The following is a 22,313-nucleotide window of genomic DNA, read 5'->3' as shown; positions in this document are numbered from 1 at the left end:
TCAAGAATTGAATACCAAGATGAAGAAAGCAATGTAATATTTTGGTATAAAAACAGCTATAGGAAGAAAAGTGGAGGGGGCTTGCTGTTTCCCTCCTGGAGGGAAAAGTGCAGAAACAGGGCTAGTGGGGGGCAAGAAGATTACAGGCACTTGGGCCCAGGGTCTTTGGCTGCAGAAGCTCTCTCTGGTCACTCTTCAGGAATGCGATAGGTGTGGCCTTACAAGAGCATCTGTCTCAGAGCTCCACTCCGGGTCACCCCTCTCCAAAGGTCGGTATGGGGTGGCTTCAGACTTCCACTGCATGACCTGGAGCATCAAGACCACACACCACAATACCAGATCCACCCAAGAAGCGGTCTGTGAGAGACAGGACAGTAGTATGAGGAGCAGAGCTGTTTCAGAGCCAGTCCTCCACCCACATGCCAGTTTTTATCAGTTCAATGTCGGGCTGACACTCAGCTCCTCTCAGCCTGTCACTGGTGGGACAAGCTCATAGTACACTGCTGAGCACCCTTACACCTAGATACTTATAAGAATCACTGTATATCCCTGGGTCTCACTTCAGCATTGTGTAGGTTGGAATAAAACTTCAAAGCGGTTCCAGGGGGTGTCCATGGAATTTTCTGGGCTTCAGAGCAGCTGTGAGGTCAAAAAGACAGTTGTAAGAAAAAGAGGACATGCCCTAAGCACACTTGTGCCCAGATACTCTTTGAGATGAGGACAAATTATGGGGATAAAATGGTAGGTTACTCGACCTGCCACCTGAGAAGGGAAGGTAGCTCCTGCCAGGCGCCCCTGCCAGGCTTCCCTCCCGCTCCTATTACCTAATTGTACGGTTCAGAGAGATGATGGAAGTGCAGAGAGAATTGGTGCCAAATCGAAGGATACAGGCAGACACTAAGACCAGGAAAATGGCGATAGCTGAGATGACCAATGCAATGCGGAGCCCTACAGGACCTCTGAAGGGAAGAGAACAAGCTTGTTGAGATGGGACTCATCCCACCTGAGCCCCTGGTCCTCAGAGAAGGGCAATCACCTGTGGGAGTCCTCGATGCAGCTGCTGTAGACCCAGAAGAGCAGAAGTAGGAGGCAGTAGAGGGCCAGGAAACCAGAAGTTCCAGCCACAAAATAGCAGAGGGATGGAGCTGAGGGGCGGGATAAGGCCAGGGAGGAGGCATTCAGGGCAGCCACACCATACAAGGGACAGCTACCACTGAAGGAGCCCTGTGGAGAGAAGCTGTTGAGTCAGATTGCGGTTAGTACTCCTGGAGACAGATTCCTGGCAGGTGTTAAGGATAACCTACGTCAGGACTACTCTAGAAGCTTATGTGTGTTATCAGTTCCTGTTTCTAAGAAGGAATGTAGACTCTGCTAGGAAGTCAAACCTGCAGTGTCCAGAGGATCAGGAAATACATAGGCAGTGGTTATAAAATATAAGTTATTTAAGAGAAGTCACAAGTTCTAGTCGAGTAAACCCAGACTTTGTGTAAACACCAGTCTGTAAAATAGGCATCCTAGTGCCTACTTTACAGTGATTAAATGCATCCATGCTTGTTAATAACACTGCCTGGCAGTAATAAACCTAAATTTACTTAAACGTATTTTATCATTTAACTAACAATCATGTGGTAGCTGGATCATCTCCACTACCCTATGCTTATTAGCATAGGTCAGCACAAGTTGTCTTCTAATTTATCCGACGGACGCCGGACCTGAGCTGACGTCGGTCAGCGGTAAACACTGGCTCTTTCTAACCCTGTAAGACCCTTCTGACGTTTACTCCCTTTGCGAAGGAAATGACTTTCATTTGGTCTGGCCGGACGGAGCCACAGCGCAGTTAGCGTCGCGGCGTTTGAGGGGCAAAACAGCGCCCGCCAGGCCAGGAAGCAGCCAGGCTCCTCGCCTCCCCGACCCCAAGGCTGGCCCACGCCCCGCACGGCAGCACCTGGGTCCGGGTCAGCGTCGCGGCCGCCACGGCCCCGCACAAGAAGGCGGCGGCAAAGAGCACGAGCTCAATGCGCTGCACCCAAGGTAGTGCCATGGCGCCCAGGCCATCAGGAAGCAGCGACGGGGGAGCCAACCGCTCAAGCCCCGCCTTATCCGGCGCGACCGAAGAGAGCGGAGACGTCACTTCCGGGCGCGGGATTTATTTACAGAAGCAGAAGCTGAGGCCGCTTCACAGCGGCAAGTAGAGGGAGTAGTCCGAGAGCGCCCAGCGGCGAGCCGGGCGGCCAGTACGGCCAATCATGGGCAGCTTCTGCACGTAGCGGGAGGCCGGGCTGGGCCCGTACGGCGCGGGGAAGGCAGTCTGGAAGAGGCGCCCGCGGCACCGCCTCCCGGCCTGCCGCCCGGCAATGATGAAACGGAAATGGGGGGCGCCGCGCGGGGCAAAACGGCTCTTCTGAAAGACGTCGCGGGTGCCGGCGCCCGAGCCTTGCTGCCGGGGCGCTCCCCGCGCCCGGTGCACGCGAGGCAGCGGCCTGCTCTCAGAGGCAGCGGGCGCCGAGGCCGACGGGGGTCCGCCACCGCTCCGGGGGCTCTCGTCGCCCTGCGGGCTAACCATGGCATTGGCCGTCAGTTGCGGCATTTTCCGCACCGAGTCCGGGGCGGCTGCTGGCTCCTTCTTGTCCCCGGGCGGCCGCGGGGCCGTGGGCGCGGGTTGGCCGGTACCGAAGCGGGTGGCCAAACTGTCACCGAAAAAGGCGTAGAGCTCCTGGTAGATGTCAGCCAGGGTCACGGAAGGAGAAGGGTCCTCCGGCCCCGCGCCCCCTGGCGGCAGCGGGAGGCCAGCCCCAAAGCCTGGCTCGGCAGCACCCCCGGAGGAAGACTCCTGCAGGAGAAGGCTGTCCCAAGGCAGGTCATCCGGCCGCTTCAGGCCTCTTCCCCGCAGGCCACGGCGGTTGGGCTCTGCTGCCTGCGCCTTCATCTTCAGCAGTCGCTCTACGGCCACCTGTAAGAGCAAGGGACTAGGATAGGAAGCACGAGGAGGAACCTGGGCCCAACAAGTATTCCTAAGTAAGCCTTCTGAGCACTCACCAGAATGGCTCCATAGACTTTGTGCCCATCTGCTTTGACCTGGGCATTAGATACCGAATAATCATCCAGCACAGCTTGCAAGTTTGTCCAGTAAGTGGATAGGTGTGGGTACAGGACTCGTTCTACTGCCTGAAAGGAAGAGAAGGAAGGCAGTAATCTGCCTGCCTATGCTGCTTACTGCCATTCAAGTACCTACTTTTATCTCTGTTCATAGACATGACTCAGTCCTAAATAACCTCCTTGGAGTAGTTAACATTTCTTTCCTATCAATTGTATGCCAAGCTTTTGCTAAGCACTAGGGATAAAGTCAGGGTACAAAGACAGACCCCACTAACACTGCCCCATCTGCCATGGGATGGGGGCATAAGTAAAACATTGCTAGCAACACAGAAATACACAGTTTGAAAACTGCTAGCGAATACAATCACCAGGCAAGTACTGTTCTCATGTAGACAGAAACTGGAACTCATTTCATACCATCTGCACAAAAAACAATCAGTGAAACGCATTGTGATTACATAATTTTAAATGCTGTAATTCATTTGAAGAAAAGCAATTAAGGTTTCCCAGAGATGATATTTATGATGTGTTTCGACACATAAGGCAGGTTTCTTTGGTCACTCATCCACAGCATGAATATTTGAGGATGCTGACAAAAATCGTCAGAAGGCTAGAAAAATATGTGACTGACTCACAAAGATTAACTATGTAACTGACTATGAAAGACACTGAAACTGGTTTTAAATTACAAAGAAAACACCATGCCGAAATTTACAAAGGTCTATAGACACTCAAAAAAGATTACCTTAATCTTATAAAAAACAAAACAAGAAATCCTCTCTCCCACATTCTGTGAGGCCAGTAGAAGCCTGGTAACTAAACCCAGACAAAAAACAGCACATGAGAAGAAACTTATGATTGAGTTCATGAATCTACAAATCCTTTTAAAGTTTAGAAAACTCAAGAGTACATAAAAAATGCAGTATATTCCAGTAAGTCTTTTTTTTTTTTTTCTTAAAGACTACACCATGACCAAGTTTAGTTTATCCTAGAAGCAGATTTTACTATTAGGAAATTAGTGGATACAGTGGCATGTACCCATGGTCCCAACTACTAAGGAGGCTGAAGCAAGCAAGAGGATTACTTAAGCCCAAGAGTTTGAGGCCAGCCTGCATGGGCAACATAGGGAGACCCCATCTCAAAACAACAAAAGTTAGGGGGAAGAAGGGGTAAAGCTCATTGGTAAAGTGCTCACCTGGCATGCACATGGCCTTGAGTTCAATCCCAAGCACATCAAAAAAAATTTTTTAAAAATCTAAGACTAAAGGCATGGTTCCAATGGCAGACTGCCTGCCTAGCACATGTCAGGCCCTGAGTAAAAATCCTAAATACAGCCAAAAACTAAATGAAACAACAGGAAAAAAATTTATAATTAATCATATTTGCAGATAAAGGCAGAAACTCTAAAGATGCAAATAGGGGCTGATGGAGTGCTTCAAGTGGTAGAGCACTACCTAGCAAGTATAAGCCCCTGAGTTCAAATGTCAACACCATCAAAAAAAAAGTTGCAGATAGTTTCTGATTTATTACTGCTTTTCTTTGGCAGTGTGGCAATAGTAGAGCTCAAACCTCAGTGCACTAAGGAGAGAAAAAAAAAGCCCAATGTGGTAATATAGACCTATAATCCCAGCTACTGGGGAGGTGGAGGTAGGAGAGTTGAAGGCCTGCCTGGATTACATAGTGAGACCTTGTCTCAAAAACAAGATACAAAAGCTGAGGGCATGGTTCAAGTGGCAGAATGCTTGGCTTATATGCATGAGGCCCTGACTAGGTTCAATCCCCAGGACTACAGGCTTACACCTGTAATGCTAGCTACTGGGGAGGCTGAGATCAGGAGGACTGCAGTTCGAGACCAGCCCAGGTAAGAAGTTCACAAAACCCCCATCTCCAAAATAATCAGAACAAAATGAACCAGAGGCTCAAGCGGTAGAGGATCTGCTTTGGAAGCACAAAGCCCTGAGTTCAAAACCCCACTCCCACCCAAAAAAAAAAAATTAATGATAAAACTACGAATATAGGTAATTTTCTTTGATCTCAAAGTACATAACGCATTCACAGTAAATACCACCCTAAGTGCAAAAGGTGATAAACACTTTTTTAATTTTGCTTTTGGTGGTGCTAGGGGTTGAACTCAGGGCCTTATACTTACTAGGCAAGCACTCTACCACTGAGCTACATACATCCCCAGTACTAGCACTTCTTTTAAAATCAGAAATGACAAGGATGGCCATTATCATATGTAAATATTGGTATTCTACCAATATAAGGAAAATTGCATTAGAGTTAGAAAAGAGGAAAGAAAAGCTCTCATTATTTGCACATGACATGACTACCTTAAAATTCCACAAGAATCTACAATAATAGTTTACGAAAGTAGCTGGATCAATTTACAAAAATCAACACCATGAAGACACATTACAGCAGCATCAGAGGACAGTAAGAATCTAGTAATAGGGCTGGAGGAGTGATTCAACTGGTAAAGTACCTGCCTAGCAAGCATGAGGCCCTAAGTTCAAGCCCCAGCACTGAAAAAAAAAGAATCTAGGAATAAATTTAATAAAAGAGGGTGGGAGTGCAACTCAGTGGTAGAGTACCTGCCTATCAAGCAGGCGCTGGTCTGATTCCCAGTACCGCAAAAATAAAGTGTATGTACATTCTCCTTAGTAAAATTATGAAAGCGTTCTAAAAGTGAAAACCTAAAACAAACAAAAAAAAAAAATGGAGATACACCATGTTGATGTTCAAGATGACTTAATATCATAATGATGTCACTTTTCGCCAAAACTAATAGATCCAATATAATTCCAATAAAAATCTCAAAATCACCAAATAAGAGTGGTTCTACAGAAGAGCTGGAAGCATGGCTCAGTAGCACTAGGGCCTGAGTTCAAACCCCACCTCCCTGGAGGAATACCACCAAAAAAAAAAAAGAACCGCATTAATATACTTGTCATGTCAACAGAACTAAGGCAAATAATTTAATGATTTCTATAGGTACCAAAGAAGCATAGAACTAAATTTAGTATCTATACACATTTAAAATACTGGCCCTCAAAGTTAGGTTATTTCCTAACATGGTAACATGTAATGGGCAGGAATTTATAAAATGAGGGTGTACCAACATCTGCCATGTAAGAATTTTGAAGAAATAAGACTTTATATATAATTGCTGGGCATAGGTAGCTCACACCTATAATCCTAGCTACTCAGGAAGCAGAGATCAGGAAGATGGAGATTTAAAGTCAGCCTAAGCAAATAGTTTGTGAAACCCTATCTTGAAAAAAACCTATCACAAAACAGGGCTGGTGGAGTGGCTCAAGTGGCAGAGCACTTTGCCTAGCAAGCATGAGGCCCCGAGTTCAAACCCCAGTACCGCCATAAAAAAAAAAGAAAAAAAAAAAGGCGATATATAGAATGTCAAGGTGTCGCTAAGCCTGGCCTTAGGCAAGAACTCAATACACAGCAGCAGCATGGCTTACCATTTTTGTAATAAAAAATACACCAGTGCTATTTTTCTAACACAAGTAGCAATTCACGGCTCTGTAAGAAAAATCGGAGTCCTTACCTTCCAGCCAAGAGCATGCAGCCCCACCACTGCGCCATAGTGAGAGCAGAGAGGCCGCACAGGATCTGCCAGGACCTTCTGCAGGGAGAGCAGGATTTGCTGATAGAGGCCACTTACAAGGTCCCCATGAGTCCTGTGGGAACAACATCCAGTCAAGGAGGGTAAGGAGGCACAGCGCTGCCCAAATGGCTCAAGACACAGCACACAGAGAGGCTGACCACAGTTGACAGGTCCAGGACTCAAGGGCTAAAGGAACAGTATGGCTTAAGTGCTAGAGAACCCGCCTAGCAAGTATGAGGGCCTGAGTTCAAACCCCAGAACCACCAAAACAAAACAAATAAAAAAAGGACTAATACACCTTGGTGTGTTTTATTTTTTGTTGTGTTTTGTTTGTATCTTGAGACAGGGTCTCATTATGTAGCTCAAGTTGGCCTAGAAATCACCATGTAGCTCAGGCTGACTTCAAACTTATGATCTTAATGCATTAGGCTTCCAAATGCTGGAATTACAGGCATGTACCACCATGCCCACTCCCTTGCTATATTTGAAATTCAGCTGTAGAATTCAAGTGTGCCATAGCACACCAACTAGGGAGCTCTGAGGAATTTTCCCATTCTCTCAACATTCAGGCTCAAAGCCAGAGACTTCACCCTGTCTCCAACCCCCACCTACTCAACCCTCCATCAACCCTACCCCGTGCTGTTTGAGGGCCAGCATCTACCAGAATATGTGGCTGAGTAGGAGGGCAGCCCCATCCCGCAGAGTCCAGTGGTCATTCAGAGGGTTGATGGAGGCAGCCAATGGCTCCAGGACACAGTAGAGGACACTGCCCACCAGGGAGCGGACATAGGGCCCCAGGCACAGATGTGGGTTCCGAACCAGGCTTCGTGCCACCTGCAGCAGTCGGTGCAGCTGCTCCAAGTCATGGCTTACAGATTTTACCTGTTGGCAGAAGAGGTTGGCTTACGGGACATCGTGGGGGAGAGGGTAAACAGCCATTCTGACAGCAACTGCCATGAGCCCAACATACTACTGGTCATCTCCTCCCCACAAAACACTTTTCTCATCCCAGACTGGTCACTTACCCCACTGACCACATAAACAAAGTAAGGCAGGAGCGCTGCAATCTTGGAGTTCGTCTGCAGATCCTGGAGGGCCACCTGAAAGGAAGGGTTCAGACGGCCCTGGAACCACTACCCCAAATACAAACTGACATTGTTCTGGAACACAATATAGCACCGTGCTTGTGTATTATGTTCAGTGTTCACACTCTTTGATCCAGTGATTCTACTTCTATCAATTTAACCTACTGAAACCCACTCACACATGTAGCCACCCAAGAAAAAAAGTGAATATAAGCCAGGCACATAAAGCAGGAAGATCATGAGTTTGATGCCAACCTGGGCTTTACAGTGCGTATGTATCTCATAAAGAAAAAAGAATATCCACTATATCTTTAACTAACACAATAAAATGTAAAACCCAGTGTTTAAAATACCACCACATAGGTTTATACTAGAGAAACCCTAGTTTATACATACAGAAAAAAATACATGAGTATTTTTATGTGAGTAGAAAGAAGACTTTCCATTTTGTATGTTTTTATGTTTAGTTTTTGTTTTATTTTTGGTGTTACTGGGGTTTGAACTCATGGCCTCACACTTCCTAGGCAGGGGCTCTACCACTTGAGCCACTCCATCAGCCCTTTTCTGCACTAGGTCTCGAACTATTTGCCTGGGCTGGCTTCGAACTGAGATCCTCCTGATCTCTGCCTCCTGAGTAGCTAGTATTATAGGCATGAGCCACCGGTGCCCAGCTTGTTTTGTTTTTTTTGAGATAGGGTCTCACTAAGTAGGTCATGTTGGCCTCAAATGCTATACATAGCCCAGGCTGGCATGGAATTCACAATTCTCCTGCTTCAGCCTCTCCAGTATTGGAATTACAGGTGTGAAGCACTTGGCTTTGTTTTGTTCTTTCTATAGCAATAAGGATCCAACCCAGGACCTCACCTCACACTTACTAGGCAAGGGGTCTACTACTGAGCTATACCTCCAGCCCAGAAAGCTCAGATGTTGTTTTTTGTTTTTGGTGGCACTGGGGTTAGAACCCAGGGCTTCAAGTTTGCAAAGCAGACACTCTAGCTGGGCACAGGTGGCTCACACCTGTAATTGTAGCTACTTAGGAGGCTGAGGTGAGAGGATCTCAGTCAGACTGGAGGTGTCACTCAATCAGTACAGAAACTGAAAGTGCAAAATCCTGAATTCAAACCCCAATCATACCAAAAAAAAAAAAAAAAAAAAATTAAGGCCAAGGCTCAAGGCCAGCCTGGGCAAATAGTTCAAGAGACCACATCTCCAAAAGAACCAGAGCAAAATGTACTGAAAGTGTAGCTTAAGCAGTAGAATGTCTGCTTTGCAAGTGCAAATTCCTGAGTCCAAACCACAGTTCCACCACAACAAGAAAAAGAAAGCAGGTGCCTTACCACTTGAGCCACACTTCCAGTCCACTGTTCAAGGCCAGTGTAGGCAAACAGTTTGAGAGACCCTATTTCGAAAATACCTAACACACACACAAAAAAAGGACTGGTGGAGTGACTCCAGTGGTAGAGCACCTGTCTAGCAAGCATGAGGTTCAAACTCTAGTACTGCCAAAAGAAAAAAAATTAGGCAGTTGAAAGAATTTCAGGCAGATTTGGACTGTGGCACACTTCAAGTGAAAGAGTACATCTGGTGCCTAGCACAGGAGGCTAATTTCAAACCCAGTACCCCTGAAAAAAAAAAAAAAAAAGAATTTCATGGGGACTGAAAAGTTCAAATTTGTCTAGGACTTGAAAGCTGAGGCAGCAGGACCAGCAATTCAAGGCCAGTCAGCACTACAAAGCAAAACCCTGTTTAAAAAAAAAAAAAGGTGGACCTTGTGCCCTAGGGAGGGCCCACTCACCTTCATCAGCTGTGGATCATCCCCTAGCACAGCCCTTGTTACTTGCTGATAGTACTTGAGCAGGTCATCTGTCAGTGAAGACACTGCACTGGGCACTGTAAGAGGTTGAGGAGGAAGTGTCAGGGGTGGAGAATTGGCCCTCTACTGGCCTCTCCAGACTGCTCCCCCCACACCCACCACTGCACACACCTACAAGAAGCCCATTCAGACAGGACAGCCAGAGACTCTCAGCAGCCTGCTCTGCCCTGACCAGGCAGAATCCACATGCCTTAGTGCCTTGTCTGCTATCTCCCACCCTCTGCCAGACAGATTCCTGTTCAGGTCTCAAGCCCCAAGTTCTCAAGCTTCAGGCTCTGTGAAGCTCTGTTCAACCTGTCTTGGAAGTGAGGCAGCTCTAACACACTGCCCCATGACTAGTTACAGCTCTGTGTGCCCAGCGACAACCCTGAGCAACCTGGGCCGAGCCACTAACTGCTCAGAGCATGGTACAAGACACACAGAGGCCCCAACCTCATACCTAAAGGAACAAACTTCTGCTAGAGGACTCATTTCCCACACTATAGCTTACCTGAACCTTGAGGTGCCAGGTTCCCTTTGCCATCCAGGTAGGAGACGTGAACTAGAAGCAGGGAAGACAGATATTTCAGCCTGGGATTTTACCCCCTCATAGCATCACCTATCCCTCCAAATTGTTCCATCCACCAGCCAACCCATCTGCACCAACTCTGACGATTCAGCTCCTTTCCCCATTCTATGTAAGACCCCAACAGCCACCTCTGACAGCCGTCTCAGCAGAGCCTTTGGGGATGTTGGTGGCCAGTGCCAGCTCCACCAGGTTCACCTCTCGGTCTTCAGGAAAATAGAGCTCACCCTCCCTGACAGGACGCAAGGGCAATGCCTCCTGGGACCCGTAACCACACACAGCCTGAGGAGAGAAGATTGGAAAACATCCTGAATCCAGAAGGGAAACAGGTGCCAGGATGGGGCGCTACTGACCAGGGAAAGGAGCAGGAAGAGTATGTTTCAGGGATGTCCATAGGTCCCAAGAGAAGTGAGAGAAACCTGAGGCTCTGGGTCATTGCCTGGAATTTGGCCGGAGGGTTGGGAACATGGTTTAAGAGGTAGGGTGCTTGCCCTGAGTTTGAATTCTAGTACTACAAAAAAAAAAAAAAAAGAATTTGGCTGGAGCATCCATGGCTCCTTGGGTCAAGCGATAGACATGGTCCTTCCTCATGTTAACTGGGGATTGTGAGCCCTACCTCTGTGGTGCCAATCCTCCTCATTCACACGCACCCAACTCTGAAAACTTTCTTCTCTCTCCTAATTACAAAATTCCTCCTTCAACTCCCTGCCCCAAAACAACTACAACAGGACATGCTAACACATACACTTTTGCTCAGGGTCCTCCCTTACTCAGAATGCTCTCTTTTCCTCCTGGATTACTTTAAACCAAAATCAAATTCTTCAAAACTTTTTAAGGGCCAGCTCAAGTTCTACCTTCTCCAAGAAGCCTTCTTTATCTCTAGGGCTCCTCTCCACTCTTTGGGAACTCAAAGTGTGCTTGGGCCCATACCTGGCACCTGACCTGCTGTTGCTATGTGTTTGGTTTTCATGTCTCACCATATCACCAGCCCTGAGCTGGACACTGAGGCAGCTCATGCCACCTGGTTCTTTGTGTGACAACCCACTCACCTCTACACTGCTCCATCTGAGAGCCCTGTTGAAGTCCTCCACTGTCAGCTTCCGCCGTTTAGTGTGCTTCATGAACTGAGAGCTATTCTGGGAAGGGAGCAGAGGCCAGAGTCAGGAGATAGGGAACAGCAGTTGAAAGAACCCCCAAATAAAGGGGGCCAGATTGAGGAGGAGTCAAAGAAGACATGACAACAGCAATCAGAAAGCTTGGATTCCTGCTCAATTCTTTGTTATTGTTTAAATTTTTTTTTCCTTTTTTAAAATTATTGTTGTACTGAAGGTACATTGTGACATTTGCAAAAGAAAAAATGCCTAGCAAGTGCTTCATTTGCTGGAAGGGAGCTCTGTAAAGGGCACGGACTTCCTCCATGCACTCAAGCACAGATAGGTGCCCAAAGTATACTTGCTGAGTAAGTCAATATGGAAGGAGATGAGTAAAAGGGAGAACCAAAGAGAGTGGGGGACCAGGAACTGAGGGGAGCACACCTGTGTGGCCTCTCTAAGACGGTAGCACACATCCTCTGCAAGCAGAGCTGCCACCTCATCGCTCAGCTCCAGGCCTGTGCTCTCTGCCATGAGACGGACCGACTCCCGAGGAATCTCCACAAACCGCCGCTCTTCTCGCTCCGACATGGCCCCAGTGGAGCTAGGAGTACAGATGGAAGATCTGAAATGTTGCCCAAGCCAGAAGCTGGTGGTTCATGCCTACAATCTTAGTTACCTGGGAGGCTGAGATCAGGAGGATCATGGTTCAAAGCTGGCCTGGACGAACAGCTCATGAGACCCCATCTCCAAAATAACCAGAGGAAAATGGACCAGAGGTATGGTTTATGCAGTAGAGTGCCAGCTTTGCAAGCTTGAAGCCCTTGTGCTTTGCAAGCTCAAATCCCAGCACTCCCCCACCACCAAAAAAAATGTTGCCTGGTGTCTCTGAAATCTCACCAGCAGATATCAGGACCCAGACTTGCTGCTCTTGCTGCTACAATCCTCAAACAGGGAGATCAGAGGACCCAGACAAGGAAACTGAAGCTCAGGAAAGGAAACAGGCTGACAAATGAGCAAAAAGGAGGCTAGAGAAAGTGCCTGGCCTTGGGGCTCACACAGCTGGAGCCTACCCATGCCCTGACACTTACGATATGAATTTGGCTAAAACCATCAGTCAGAGCCCTGGTGTTCTAAGCTGTAAAATGGGGACAGAAATCCCTGCCTTCTCTAACTCACAGGGTAGCTGTAAGGATAAAACAAAATAGTATCTGAGGACTAGAACTGTACTCTAGCACTGCGAGTGCGGCTCAATGGTAGAGCACTTGCCCAGAATGTATTAGGCCCTGGGTCCATCCCTAGCACTTCAAGTAATGGAAACAAAAAAAAGAACACTACATAAATGGAAGGTGTCACCATCATTAACTATAAACAAAAAATTCAGGTCTTCTTTCTGATTCTTACAACAACCACCCTCTAAATTTTGATAAAATTATTTTATTCGAATACTGCCTTGCTCAAAAATCTTTAATACTTTCCCAAAACTTATAAAAAGCAAGTCCAAACTCCCCAGTGTGGCACACTGCATTTGGTCCTAAATCGTCATAGCTCTTCAACCAGATCCCTCTTCTCAGTAAGATCAGTCTAGCGTCATCCCACCCTGCCTTCTGCCCTCCACTGGGCCTTTGCTGACATTAGTCTCCCTACTCTAAATTTCTTCCCCCTCTTCTGTACTAAGGTAAAGATCTTCTGTCCTATATGACATTTGGAATTCGTAGGCTTTTAGAGGTTGGGCTTTTGGCCCATGTGCCTCATCTTCTCCAGTTTGGCTGCAAGGCCTAAATGCGAGAACCTATTCTGTTCACAGGATATGACAAAATACAAACCCCACAAAAACAGCAGCTGATTCCAACAATGCACACCATTAATTGGAAGGAGGGTAAGCTCTCATGTGCCAAGGTGATGCCAAAGTACCACAGGCAACAAGGCCCAGTTCCAAGGTGACCCGCCCAAGTCCTGCTCCCATTACTCTGGCAGAACTCACTGTTCTTTCTACCTAAAAACAATAGGCATGCTACCTGGCATCCACACCATTCCTCCCAATGACTCCTGTTGCCTTTGGACTAAAGAACAAAACTGGACCATGCCCCAAAGGCTGTACACACAGCACTTTATGTCTGCAAAACTCTTACTGCTTTCTCTTGTGTTCTGCATTCCATCCATGGCCACCTTTCATTTCCCAAAACCATCTTATTTCAAGATTTTCGTGGAACTCTCTCCCTCTCTCCTCCTTGCCCTTCACATTCAATCTCTTTGTCTAGTGAACTGCTTGCTATTCAACCCTTCAGATCTCTATTCATAAAGTCTTCCCGGATCCCCCAAACATCCATCTACTTTGCCTTCAAAGCAGTTATAAAAGTTTGTAATTATACATTTGTGTAACTTTTTTTTTTTTTTGATGGGACTAGGGTTTGAACTCAGGCCTTCCTACTTACAAAGCAGGGGCTCTACCACTTGAGCCATACCTCCAGTCCCATTTGTGCAACATTTTTTCCCCCTGGGAGTACTGGGGTTTGAACTCAGGGTGCAAGATAGTAGGGTTTTGCAAACTTTTTGCCCATGCTGACTTTGAACTGCCATCCTCCTGAGTAGCTAGGATTACAAGTGTGGCCACCAGTGCCCGGCTGCATTTGTGTAACGTTTTGATTAATGCCTGCCTCACCACTAGACTGTCTGCTCCATGCCAACAAGAAACGTATCTGTTTGCTCACCTTTGCATTCCCAGTACCCAGCACAGTGTCAGCACATACTACGCCTTCGATAAACACTTGCTGAAAAAAAGAAGAAAGAATAGCTATTCTCTTAAGCACATAAACGCCTGTGGCATTGAACTGCTTTTTTATGACCTTACTGTATCCTCATTAACAATAAGATATATATGTTTTGTCTTTTTTTTTTTTTTTCCAGCAGCACTGGGGCTTGAACTCAGGGCCTCACGCTTCTAAGGCAGACATTCTACCATTTAAGCCACTCCACTAGTCCATTTTTGTGTTGGCTATTTTCCACATAGGGTCTCTGGAACTATTTGTCCCAGGCTGACTTCGAACCGCAATCCTCCTGATCTCTGCCTCCTAGGATTATAGGCGTGAGCCACTGACGTTGGGCTGTTTTGTCTATTTCACAGCCAAGGAAAGTAAAGTTCACAGCGGTTTTTACACAATTTGCCCAAGATCATCAGTGGGCCCTGAGTAAACAGAGAGCAGGTACTAAAACCCTTGTTTCCCATCGTCCTATGAGACAATATTTAGAAGCACTTGTGTAGGGAACAAGGCCTGAATTCTCAGTCCAAAGATTTGGCGTTGGAAACACACTATTAGGCGATCCTACACTCGCCAGTGCATAACTAGTGAGCCTCAGTTTCCCCATCTGTAAAATGGGAGCGCTACGTCCTGCGCACGCAGAAAGCGCACAGGGAGTATCCCTAGTACGTGCCCCATTAAGACCTCAGAAAGTCCAGGCTGTGACAAAATCTCCCGTTCTCCAGTCTTCTCCCCTGCGCATCCTCAGCCACGAGTCACTCTGCAAAGGAGGCGTAGAAACTGACCTCTAAGGGTCTGGAGGGTAAGGCATCCTTTCACCTAGCCTCGCTATCCCAAATCCAGAGGGCGTGGGGTGGTGGAGGTCAGAGGTCACGGAACTTAGATCACGTGGTTAACGAAGGGGACGGGCTACAGCGGAGCGGGTTCCTAGGACTGGCGAGTGAGCAGCTTACACGGATCGGGGAGTTCTTGGAGTCCGGAAGGGCCTGCTCACCTGAGGGCTCCGGCGAGGCGAGGGCCGCTACCCAGAGACGGCTGCGACAGCTCCACTAAATGCTCACACTAATTCCCTCTCTCAGCGCACAAGCCCCGCCCTCCACAAATACAGCCAGTCGGCAGCTGCCTTGCAGAGTTCCCGCCCATCGGAAGGCTTCCCGCCACATGATTGGCCGAAGAGAACCTGCAGGAAAGACCTCGGGCGCCAGTAATCACGTGATACTGAAGATTCGCGCTTTTTAAAGCAACAGCTGCTTTGCTAGTTGTACGAGCAGGTGTGTATGATTTGGTCTATGTTTAATAAACATATTCTCAATGGAAATTGGCTTCATTCCCTTAATTTTGTCCCCGCTTGAGCACTTACATTTTTGCGATTACAATAAAGCTTTAGACTTTGGTAACTGTCTTAGCTTTCCTGCTAAACCTACCCCTCCATCACCTGCCACTTCACCTTCTAATAGGATAGATTAGTTCCCAGTAAGTGTTCCTTGGAGACAAGGAATTTCCCACTGGGCAGAATTCCGAACGCCGGGGCTCTGTTCATAAGGTAACTACGTCCCATCCTTCCGGCTCAGGTTCAATGAGGCAAATACAAGCCCTGCCCACTTCCAGACTTCTGGAAATTTTCATGAACGCTGCACTGATAGCGCCCTTTCCCGATAGTTCCCAACTAACCGATTCTTAATTGACCAACAGTGGGCTGAGTAAAGGACGGTATTTATATTCAGCTAAATCTGGGGATACATGGATACTTTTTTTTTTTTAATGCGGTTCTGAGGATGGAACCCGAGGGCCTACCTACATGCGAGGCAAGCGCTCCAGCACTGGGCAACATCCCCAATCCTTGGGAGTTGTTTTTGAACGAGTATCTCACTAGGTAGGTCAGGCTGACCTGGAACTCCTGGTCCACCGGCCTCTACCTCCCAAGTACAGGGATGACAGGAACCACCACGACTGGCAACTTCTGATTCTGCCTTTGTGCAAATTATCTAACCACATCCCCCCTACATACACCCACTCCCATTCAAATTGAGGTCAGAGGAGGGAGGCTGAGGCAGCAGGATCCAGAGTTGTGACCAGCCTCAGCCATGTAAGAAACTGTCTCAAAAAAACAAAATAAAATTTTAAAGAGATAATAATGCCCACCACACAGGGGTGTTGTAGATTAAATGAACATGAACGTGAAACCACCTGGCAGAGTTGACAGTAAATTCCTTTATGCTCACCCAAGATGGGGTAGTTTTCGTTGAGCTATTAACATATATATACTTAAAATTTTTTATTGCAGTACCAGGAACCACACCCAGGACTTGGACATGCTATGCATGCACTCTACCACTGAGCTATACTTGTAAACCTTTTTGATTTTTATTTAATTCTGGAAGGCAGCTTCATGCAGGGAACATGTACGTACACACCTATCCCCTTCCTCTGGGGGGCAGATTGCTGATGCCTGGAGAAGGAAATCCTCTGGGACAGAGCTATGAGTCAGATGGACATCCATGGCCACCACACCAAAGGAGACTGACACAACTGAGTCTCATATTGACATTTGGAGTGGTTTCAGTGTTTGAACACTATGGTGACCACTTATGCTTCAAAGAGAGGAAGTTTCCCGAAAGGTTGAGTCTGATTATCAGCTTAGCAATGTCTGGGTTGAGGGCTGACTGACTTGCTAAGGCTTATTGGTCTGGACAGCCACTGGCAAGCTTGAAGGCAGAAGATGGAGAGAGAAGACCCAGATCTGCCAAGGGCCTATCAGATACAGTGAAGCTATATCCAGTTACATATATATATATATATATATATATCAGGTTTGAACTCAGGGCCTCATGCTTGCTAGGCAGGCACTCTACCACTTGAGCCACTCCACCACCCTGCCCTATATTTGGTCTTCTAATGATTTTGAGGCTTTGCCTCCAACTTCAGTGGAGGCAGGGGCCAGTAAAGGCAGAAGAGCCCCACATAAGCAAAGATGGAAGAAAGGTGGCTACAATTCACTCCCCAGATACCCAACCTGACAAGAACTATGATGGCTTTGGAATCACAGTTGTTTTGGTTTTTTTGTTTGTTTTGGGGTTTTGTTTTATTTTTTTGTAGTACTGGGGTTTGAACTCAGGGCTTTGCACTTGCAAAGCAAACACTCTTACAGCTTGACCCACACCTCCAAGTCCATTTTGCGCTGGTTATTGTGGAGATGAGGTCTCGCAAACTATCTGCCCCAGATGGCCTCCAACCTCCATTCTCCTGATCTCAGCCTCCAAAGTACCTAGGATTACAGGTGTGAGCCACTGGTGCCTGGCTCAATTTTTTTTTTTTTTTTTTGTACTACAGCTTCAACTCAGGGCTTTTACCTTGAGCCACTCTACCAGCACTATTTTTGTGAAGGGTTTTTCAAGATAGGGGCTTGCGAACTATTTTGCCCAGGCTGGCATTGAACCATGATCCTCCTGATCTCCTCCACCTGAGCAGCTAGGATTATAGGCGTGAGCCACCAGCGCCCTAATTTTTTAAAAAGGAGGAAACCACAGGATGATCTTGAGATCCACACACCAGCCTGGATGCCTGGACTACAAAGTTAACATCCTGTCTCAAAAACAAACAAGCCAGACACTGGTGGCTCACACTTGTAATCCTAGCTACTCAGGAGGCAGAAATCAGGAGGATCTCAGTTCAAAGCCAGCCTGGGCAAACAGTTTGACTCTATCTCAAAAATATGCAACACAAAAAAGGACTGACTCAGTGGCTCAAGTGGTAGAGCGCCTGCCTACCAAGTGTGAGATCATGAGTTCAAACCATGAGTTCAAAAAAGGGGAGGCCAATGAGCAATTGCCCCAAAGACTTTTTAAGAGTTGTTATTCCTATGCCCCAAAAAAGAAGATAACATTTTCATGAAAACCAAGGACTTTTATAGTTAGAACACATAGTCAAAAGTCTGAGAGCAGCAGCTATGCTGCAAAAAGCTCTAGATGTCTTCTGGGATCAAGGAACCTTCCCTGCCTTTTTAACAGCAGCCAAATTGAGCCTCTGGACAATGTAGTAAGTATGAAAGTCATACTTCCTAAGTCAGGACCGAACAAGAGTGGAGGCATCCATGCTCAGCTCACAAGCCCTGGGAAAACAGGAAAAGCAAATCAGTTTAACCCGGACCTTGAGAGAAGCCACAATAAAACTTCCCATCCCAGAGGCAGGTGTCTTAGACTTTAAAGCAGACAGAATGAGTGTTTCTTACGTCACTGACTTGTATTAAGGCTCATTCACCTCCTCTCCAGGGATAGCCCTGGTACCCATAAATGAGGTACTCACCCAAGTAATCATCCATCAGGGAGCCAATAGCAAACTGTAGGAGGAAAGGTAAAAGTGAAGTGAGTCCAAGGCAAGCAGAAAGCCACCTCTGCTCCTCAAGCTCTAGGCCTTCTGCCACCCATCCCTTTCTCCTCGAAAAAGAACGGAGAACACCAGAACTGTGGCTGGTAAGAAATCAACAGCTCGAAGCTCTGCTTGATCGAGGCAGAGAAGCAAGTAAGAGACTCACAATGTCATTCTTATCCACACGGGTTCCCACAATTTTCAAGCGGATCTCATCTTCTTGCTGAATCACAATGTCCTAGGCAAAGGTGAACAGTATACTCAAGAGATCCCCAGGCCCCTCAGTGTGGCTTATTCCCTCCTCCCTGTCACTGATGTCTTTCTGGCCACTTACCTCATCCATTGTCTTGTAACAGGGTGGGTTGGAATTAGGATCAAACTCCATTTCTGAAGGGATGGACTGAAAGGATAAGTGAAACAGGGTCAGTCCTTTAAATGGCTGTTGCTTCAATAAACGGTCATGAACGGGTATCTCTCTTCTTTGGCCCCACCCAGTACACCTAGACTTACATGTCGGGAGATGAAGCAAGACATAGGACCAATTTCTGTGAAAAGTCCAACCTAGGAGGGAAATGGAGTGATTGTACTTTTTCTTTTATTTCCCCAAAGCCTTTTAGGCAAGTTTCCTGTATTCATCTGATTCCTTATTGTACTGCTCACATTTTATAACCAGTCAAAATTGTAACACTTGTTTTAATTTTTCGCCTTCAATTAAGCAAATAGGACCAAGTGGCTCAAGACAGTAAAGCACCTACTAAGCACAAGGCCCTGAGTTCAACTCCCAGTACACCAAAAAAATAAAAGCAAATATAGTATAACGGTAAAAAGCTTAGACCTGGGAAGCCAGGTACTGATGGCTCACACCTATAATCCTAGCTACTCAGGAGGCAGAGATCAGGAGGATCTTGGTTCAGAGCCAGGATGGGCAAATACTTCTTGAGACCCTATCTCAAAAAAACCCAACACAAACCACAGAGCTGGCCAAGTGGCTCAAGGGTAGAGTCCTTGCCTTGGCATGCTGGTGCTAGTGGCTCACGCCTGTAATCCTAGCTATTCAGGAGGCAGAGATCAGGAGGATCTCAGTTCAAAGATAGCCTGGGCAAACAGTCCGAGAGACCCTATCTTGAAAAAACTCATCACAAAAACAGGCTGCTGGAATGGCTCAAGGCATAGGCCCTGAGTTCAAGCCCCAGTACCTTAAAAAAAAAAAAAAATGACCTTGGCCAGTACACTTCTATAAGCTTCAGCTTTTGTAAAAAGTGACAGAAGTACCAACTTTGGTTATACAAGGCTTTGCACATTACCTGATCCACAGTAACTGCTCAGTCACTGCAAGCCTCTACCTTTATAACTATTAACATCGACTCACATGCCCATGTGAGGCATGATTACTATAACGCTTGATGAGTGAAGAAACTGAAGCACAAAAAAGTGACCTGACAGAAGATATAGAATTAGTAAGTGAACTGGGAACTCAAGATCTGAGGAGCCAGGCACCAGTATCTCACACCTGTAATCCAGCTCCTCAGAAAGTAGAGATCAGGAAGATGGAGGCTCAAAGACAGTCCAGGCAAATAGTTCATGAAACCCTATCTCGAAAATACCCAACAGAAAAACAAGGCTGACAAAGTGGCTCAAGTGGTGGAGCACCTGCCTTGCAAGTTCAAACCCCAGTCCCACAAAGAAAAAACAAAGAGAGAGATCTTGGGAGGAGCTGGGTGCCAGTGGCTCTCACCTGTAATCCTAGCTACCTAGGAGGGAGGCTGAGATCTGGAGAATTGAGGTTCCAGTCCAGTGGGGGAAAATAATTCATGAGACTCCTATCTCCAAAATAACCAAAGCAAAATGGACTGGAGGTGTGGCTTGAGCCATAGAGCACCTCCTTTGCAAGCGCAAAGTCCTAAGTTCAAACCCCAACCTCAATCCCACCAAAAAAAAAGATTTGAAGGAACCGCCTCATAGCTTACCCATGAATGGTCTCACCTTGTTGACCTGAGTGACCACAGCATCCACAACTTCCCCTTTAAAGGGCCGGAAAACAATGGCCTTATACTTAACTGGATAAAGGACAAAGCCTCGGCCTGGCTGGATCACACCAGCACCAATATTGTCAATGGTGGTGACAGCAATTACAAAGCCATACCTGTGAGAATGAAAAGACACACTGTATGTGGAAGAGCATCTAAAGCCATCTGCAACAAGAGTCACTGAACTAGGGAAAGGAAAGGAGATGGCACTTCTGCTGGAAGATAGCTTGACCAAGTTAGAGACAAGACACAGAACAGTATCCATAAGACCAAATGCTCCTTTTAATTTGTTTAGCCTCTGAGACAGGTCTCTATATGTAACCCAGGCTGGCCTGGACCTTGAAATCTTCATCAGACTCCCCAGTACTGGTACTGATGGGCTGGAGGTGTGGCTCAGGGTAGAGTGCCTGCTTTGCAATTGTGAGCTCCATAAAGGCTGACTTCTCATCCTATCTGTTCACTCCATCTTCCCAGGGTCCAACACGAGGCCTGGCACACAGCAGGAGCTTTAAAAATGTTTGCAGGTTCAGGCAGTGGTGGCACATGCCTGTAAATCCCAGCACTCAGGAGGCTGAGGCAGGAGAATCTTCAGTTTAACGACAACCTGTGTTACACATAGACCCATCTCAAAACAACAATAAAAGGTTTGCAAGTAAATGAAAGTCCAATATCAGCTGAAGGAAGGAAATCATGTTACCCAACTTTGCCAAGGATGCCAAAGGATCCCAAAGCAGAGCTCCCTGGGGCTCCTGAGAGGGTGAGAAGGCTCCACAGAGCGAGTGTCAAGACTTTACAGCACAAGTGGGAGTTGGATAGGGGTTACAGACATGGGGCACCGTGTGTACCACCTATCAAACAGCCCCGTGGACGCAACACTCACTTCCCCGTGCAGGTTCCCTCCACCTCAGTGAAGAGCTTCTGCTTCACCGTGTTGAGCAAGTTGGGGCCGAAGTAGCGCGGATGCAGCAGAATCTCATGCTCCAGGGAGATCTACGGACAAAATATAATGGAGGGCGGCCAGGCGAAGCGAAGATATGGGGCAAGAAAACTCCCTAACCCGGCGCTCGGCCTCGCAGCTCCTGTCCGCCCAGTCTGCCGCTGACACGCGCCCTACTCACGTGGTAAAACATCTTCCCAGCCGAGATTGGACTGCGGATTCCACACTTGTTGTAGCTGCCGCACCCCCACCCACCGGAAGCGCAAGTACCCGCCCCAACTCCGTTTCCGGTAACTCTCCGTGGATCTGATTGGGCCTCGACGTCGTGGACGGGGATTCGCTAAGCTCCGCCCCTCCAGCCCACCCTCTAGCATTCAAACCACCCGCCTGCATGAACTGCCCAGGATAGAGTTTCAGTAAACAGTTTTGTGCTGCGTTGTGGGTTGGGGGCCTGGCTCAAGTGGTAGAGCGCTTTTCTAGCGAGGTCTTCAGTTCGAACCCTAGTACCGCCAAAAAAGAAAAAATGTTTATTATTAGAAAAAGATGACATAGCCTGCTGTTTAATTTATTTTTGGCAGTACTGGGACTTGAATTTAGGACTTAACACTTGCTAGAGCAAGCGCTGTACCACTTGAGCCACTGCGCCAGTCCTTTTTTGTGTTGGATATTTTGAAATGGAGTCTCAGAAACTATTTGCCTGGACTGGCCTCAACCTAGGTGCCCGCCTAAAGAAGTACTTAATAATATTTGTTAAAACACGCTATGTCGCCAGACATATAACACCAAAAGTGTTGTCAGAGTGGTTCAAGTGGTAGAGCACCTGCCTAGCTAAGCCTAGCCCTAAGTTCAAACCCAATACCACCACAAAAAAAGAAAAAAAACCAAAAAGA

At 47.1% G+C, this 22,313-nt stretch overlaps 3 protein-coding genes across 19 annotated transcripts; all 3 read right to left on the bottom strand.

Moving 5' to 3' along the window:
* Positions 1-20: 20 nt before the first annotated feature.
* Tmem179b (transmembrane protein 179B) lies at positions 21-2,103 on the bottom strand. The gene is made up of 5 exons (XM_020175442.2): positions 1,946-2,103; positions 1,037-1,224; positions 825-959; positions 561-639; positions 21-357 (listed from the first exon to the last, which is right to left on the bottom strand). The coding sequence occupies exons 1-5, from the start codon at positions 2,039-2,041 to the stop codon at positions 196-198; spliced, it is 660 nt and encodes a 219-aa protein (XP_020031031.1). The 5' UTR covers positions 2,042-2,103; the 3' UTR covers positions 21-195.
* Position 2,104: 1 nt separating this feature from the next.
* On the bottom strand, positions 2,105-15,207 carry Taf6l (TATA-box binding protein associated factor 6 like). 17 transcript variants are annotated; one of them, XM_074047562.1, is made up of 13 exons: positions 15,089-15,207; positions 14,047-14,106; positions 12,015-12,082; positions 11,780-11,939; positions 11,294-11,375; positions 10,376-10,526; positions 10,170-10,220; positions 9,602-9,696; positions 7,747-7,821; positions 7,383-7,603; positions 6,662-6,794; positions 3,037-3,165; positions 2,105-2,950 (listed from the first exon to the last, which is right to left on the bottom strand). In XM_074047562.1, the coding sequence occupies exons 4-13, from the start codon at positions 11,836-11,838 to the stop codon at positions 2,177-2,179; spliced, it is 1,770 nt and encodes a 589-aa protein (XP_073903663.1). In that variant the 5' UTR covers positions 11,839-11,939; positions 12,015-12,082; positions 14,047-14,106; positions 15,089-15,207; the 3' UTR covers positions 2,105-2,176. The 17 variants fall into 17 exon arrangements, with proteins under 17 accessions (XP_073903663.1, XP_073903671.1, XP_020031030.2 ...); XM_074047523.1 differs by having other exon boundaries at positions 2,106-2,950; positions 11,294-11,380; XM_074047545.1 differs by having other exon boundaries at positions 2,106-2,950; positions 11,294-11,380; positions 15,048-15,177.
* A 2,769-nt stretch (positions 15,208-17,976) lies between these two features.
* On the bottom strand, positions 17,977-21,708 carry Polr2g (RNA polymerase II subunit G). The gene is made up of 8 exons (XM_020175435.2): positions 21,605-21,708; positions 21,367-21,476; positions 20,443-20,602; positions 18,970-19,020; positions 18,794-18,859; positions 18,626-18,697; positions 18,397-18,430; positions 17,977-18,202 (listed from the first exon to the last, which is right to left on the bottom strand). The coding sequence occupies exons 1-8, from the start codon at positions 21,614-21,616 to the stop codon at positions 18,189-18,191; spliced, it is 519 nt and encodes a 172-aa protein (XP_020031024.1). The 5' UTR covers positions 21,617-21,708; the 3' UTR covers positions 17,977-18,188.
* Between the last annotated feature and the right edge of the window lie 605 nt (positions 21,709-22,313).

The sequence above is a fragment of the Castor canadensis genome, chromosome 1, assembly GCF_047511655.1.
Source record: "Castor canadensis chromosome 1, mCasCan1.hap1v2, whole genome shotgun sequence".
Taxonomy (NCBI): Eukaryota; Metazoa; Chordata; class Mammalia; order Rodentia; family Castoridae; genus Castor; species Castor canadensis.
The sequence above is the reverse complement of the archived record's forward strand: the minus strand, read 5'-3'. Positions and strand labels throughout refer to the sequence as shown.